Genomic DNA, 4,386 nt, shown 5'->3' on the forward strand with positions numbered 1-4,386 from the left:
GAAGGTCCATTAGTCTTGTTCCTCCACGGCTTCCCTGAGCTCTGGTACTCCTGGCGTCACCAGATTTTATATTTGGCTGATCATGGTTATCGAGCAGTGGCTCCAGACCTCCGTGGCTATGGTGACACAACCGGTGCACCCTTGAACGACCCCACCAAGTTCACKATCCACCATCTGGTGGGTGACTTGATTGGGCTTCTTGATGCCATCACAAACCAAGGTGAAAAGGTGTTTGTTGTGGGTCATGACTGGGGTGCCATCATTGCTTGGCACCTCTGTATGTTTAGGCCCGATAGAGTCAAAGCTCTGGTGAACCTGAGCGTTCCCTTTCTTCCGTGGAACCCAAAGGGAGATTTGGCTGAGGTGTTGAGAACTGCGTACGGGGAGGATCACTACATGAGCAGATTTCAGGTGGATTTCCGTATGAGGAATTATTTCTATTATACAGATTATTATAATAATTGATTTTGTTAGAACATGTGAAATTCTATTAGATTACTCAATTTAAGGACACACCCATTTCTGATATTTTATAATTTTATAAGCCTTGGTCGAACATAAAAACAAAACCCACGGCAAGAAACAAGGCTTTTAGCAACGATCTTTGTCGTCGCTAAAAGTCCATTTATCATTAGAAAGAGTATATAGTAACATGTCATTGCTATAACTTGTGGCGGAAGCATGTCATTATTAAAAGGCGCATCATCAAAGTTCCCCTTTCTTATAGTGGCTCATCATCAAAGCTCCCCTTTCTTATAGTGGCTCATCATCAAAGCTTCCCTTTCTTATAGTGGCTATCAGTAAGTACCAAAAATTCAGTAAATATTTTTCATTAGCATAAAATTAAGTACAAGAAATGATAATAATTTACCGAGGAAAAAAATCTTATTTATCTTTTTAATAGATATACAAGATAGTTCTTACATTTAAGTACTTCTTATTAGGTAATTTGAAACCAAAATATATATGCTAAAAAAAATTGGGTTTTTTTTAATTTATTTAATTGTTTTAAACTACTACTATATATTAGGGGAAAATTTTGGTCCATGATATTTTTGGGACCTGGTCAGTGGCCATGCCGCCCTCCCCAGGGACGGCACTGTTCAAAGGAAAATGTATTTGAGAAATGAAGAGGTCCCAACATATGTGGACAAAGAATGGTTAAAATTTAGGTGATTTGAGACCTTAACACACCCGACCAATAGGAGCTAGACGGAACAAATTATCCTAAAGTGGTGAGATGGGGTCAGACATGTGAAGATTGTCCTAAAGTGTCGAGTGTCTAAGGTGGTAGAACCAGCTTAGATTTGATATTATGTACCAATACGTAAATCCCACTTCCAAAGACCTCTTTTCAAGAGTAATCCATTGGGGTTACACATATTATCCCAAGGTATTAGAGTCAAAAAGTCTACCATGTGTGATCTTTGGTAGAGACTTGTCAATCTGGGACATCTTTGCCCGTCTATAGCCTCGGTTGAAGGAGACGTGTTAGTCTTATATTGGCTTAGACTTGAACACCTTGTCACCTTCTCCTTAATATTTGTCCGAACTTTCATTCTTTTTTCAAGGCTATTTTGAAGAGTAATTTAGTGGAGTTTCTACATATTCTTAGATATTTAACTCGAAAGCATTAAAGATATAGGCATGATTCATATTCATATATGTGTAGAAACCCGGAGAAATTGAAGCGGAGTTGGCTAAAATGAGTCCTGAAACAATTATGAAGAAATTCTTGGCATATCGAGACCCGGAACAAACTTATTTTCCTAAAGGCAAAGGATTTCGACATTCACCTGGTGATTCCCCAGGCACCTTGCCACCTTGGTTGTCGGAAGAAGATCTCAAATACTATGGCAACCAACTCCAAAAGACTGGCATCACTGGTGGAGTCAACTATTATCGAGCTCTTCATTTGTAAGTTGTTCTTGATTTATATGAGAATAGTAAGTTCCAGCCATGTTCATGTGATTACACGTGATCTTGCACCTTCTTCCCTTTTCGTAAATTGACCACCTTCTCGATATATATATATATATATATATATATATGTGTGTGTGTGTGTGTGTATGTATGTATGTATGTATAATAGGAGTTGGGAACTAACGTCAGCATGGCGGGGAGCTAAAGTGATGGTGCCATCGAAGTTCATGATCGGAGACCTGGACCTGGTGTATCATATGCCAGGCATGAAGGAATACATTCACAATGGTGGTTTTGAGGCAGATGTTCCATTGTTGGAGGAAGTCGTTGTGATGGAAGGTGTTGCCCATTTTGCKAACCAAGAGAAGCCTCTTGAGACCAACAACCACATACTAGAGTTTCTAAACAAGTTCTAATCACATTGTCTTTTCAAAATCATGGCTTCAATTGTATTCCAATCTTTTGCTTTATTAAGTCTTGACGAATGTATGTTATTTGAAGTCAAAGTATAACGTTTAGCCAAATGGATGTTATTGATGATGAAAAGACGAAACATCTACCATTCCATAGACTAAATTTGGTATTAATGAATAAGGTGTTTAATATATACTTGCACTTTTCCCTAAAAAAAATTAAGGATAACCATAAGGTATTGCCTGATTGGTTTGGTCCCAGCTTCAAATCCAATGAGGAATAAAAATTCTCTTGTGGTCACGAAAGTTTAAATGCGATGACTCCGGGCAATCTGTAAAGCAGATGGTTGCCTCGAAATTAGTTGGCTCGCATAGCGGATTAGATATCCAGGTTAATAAAAGAAAAAAGGATGTGATTAGAATACAATTGAAGCCATATGATCATGATTTTGAAAAGTTCTTAATTGATGCTATTACATGAATAATTAATGTAAATGCTTATAAATAATTACGATTTGACTTTTCTAGGTTTGATTTCAGTTTTTTTCAATGGAAATCCCAATAAACTTTGATCTTTGAACTGTTGTATTTTTAATTTTATTTAAATTTATGGTTTTTTACCAAGTAAATTTAAAGTTCAATTCAGATAAAAAAATTGATTACAGATAACTCGAACCAATCTTATAACCAGCGTCAAAGAATAATTTTTGACTAACTTAACGATTGAGACTGACAGTTTATAATTATATTTCGTTTAAATTTATGGCTTTATTTTGTATAGTGATTTAAAGTTTTCTAATTATATTTTCATTAATAATTATATATAGTATTTTTTTTTTTGTAATATTTATTTATACGTTAACTATTTAATAAATATCAAAGAATTGTGTATTGTATTTAATTCGTTGCTAAATAACAAAAAATAACTAATACTTTAGTAGAAGCCATATGATTTAATACATAATTCACACAATTTTATTCATATATATATATATATATATATATATGTGTGTTATGCGGCTGAAAACTAAAAAAAGATTATAAATAGATAATAAGCATGTTGTAATTAGATAGTGGTATCTGAAAACATATCTTGAGGAGTTAAATCATTCAGTTTTAATTCAATATCTTTAAAATTACAAAATACTATGTTTTTAGAAATGCAAAAATGAATAAACATTTATTTCATGATTATCATAACTGAAATAAATAAAAATAAAAATCTGAAATGAAGGCCTCCTGATAAATAGAATTTGGGCCGAAGGTTGAATCTTAGTCTTTTGCATGCGTAATTTATGCGTGCCATATATGTTAATGAATCCAAAAGGCGAGGTTATTGGCACCCCTAATGAATACCAATGGCACCCCTACTTCTAGGCCATCATTTCATATATATTTTTCCTTTAGTCTTTTTTGTCTTTTTATTGTTTTACTTTTTGTTTTTTCTTATTTAAATATATATTGATTTTAATTAATTTTATTAGGACCCTTTTTAAAAAGGCATTCTTTTATGTGCGTTTTTCTTTTGCTCACGAAGAAATTCACTAATTCCTGAAGTTGCCACAGAGTGATAGTATCAGTGCACGTACATTGAACGATACTAACATTAACAAAAGGAATTAAACAAAAAGATTTGTAAATGCATCGTTGCATGGATGTTGATAGATAAAATTTTGTTTTCCCTAAATTTCTCCTCCTCTTTCTATCTACCAATTATATATATAAATTTACACTATTAATTTGTTAAAAAGATTAAAAATCAGATACAATTATAATCAATAAAATATCAAATATTTTATCTTTATTCATTATCGATGGCTCAACAACACCCATTAAAACGATCTATGGTGGTAAAAGGGGTTCGTTCATTGAACCACATGTTAGTAGCTATGGAAATTATGGAATCCTATGATCATGACGTGTATTGTTGTTGGGCTCCTTTACTTTTTGGCATTTATAAAAGATTTTCATTTATATCTCAAGATAGATACATACAGTGGCGGATCCAGGATTTTGGTTTAGTGGGGGCACCTTTAAGGTAGCTTAAACG

The 4,386-nt window shown here is 33.8% G+C and overlaps 1 protein-coding gene across 1 annotated transcript; it reads left to right on the forward strand.

The window, feature by feature from the left end:
* Positions 1 to 3: 3 nt before the first annotated feature.
* LOC112505418 (epoxide hydrolase A-like) lies at positions 4 to 2,444 on the forward strand (the record flags this gene model as incomplete). Its single annotated transcript, XM_025109331.1, has 3 exons — positions 4 to 411; positions 1,673 to 1,917; positions 2,093 to 2,444. Coding segments are annotated over 3 exons (900 nt in total), but the record flags the coding sequence as incomplete, so codon positions are not given.
* Positions 2,445 to 4,386: the final 1,942 nt, after the last annotated feature.

The sequence above is a fragment of the Cynara cardunculus genome, unplaced genomic scaffold (assembly GCF_001531365.2).
Source record: "Cynara cardunculus var. scolymus isolate 2C unplaced genomic scaffold, CcrdV1 Un_Scaffold_10710, whole genome shotgun sequence".
Lineage (NCBI taxonomy): Eukaryota > Viridiplantae > Streptophyta > Magnoliopsida > Asterales > Asteraceae > Cynara > Cynara cardunculus.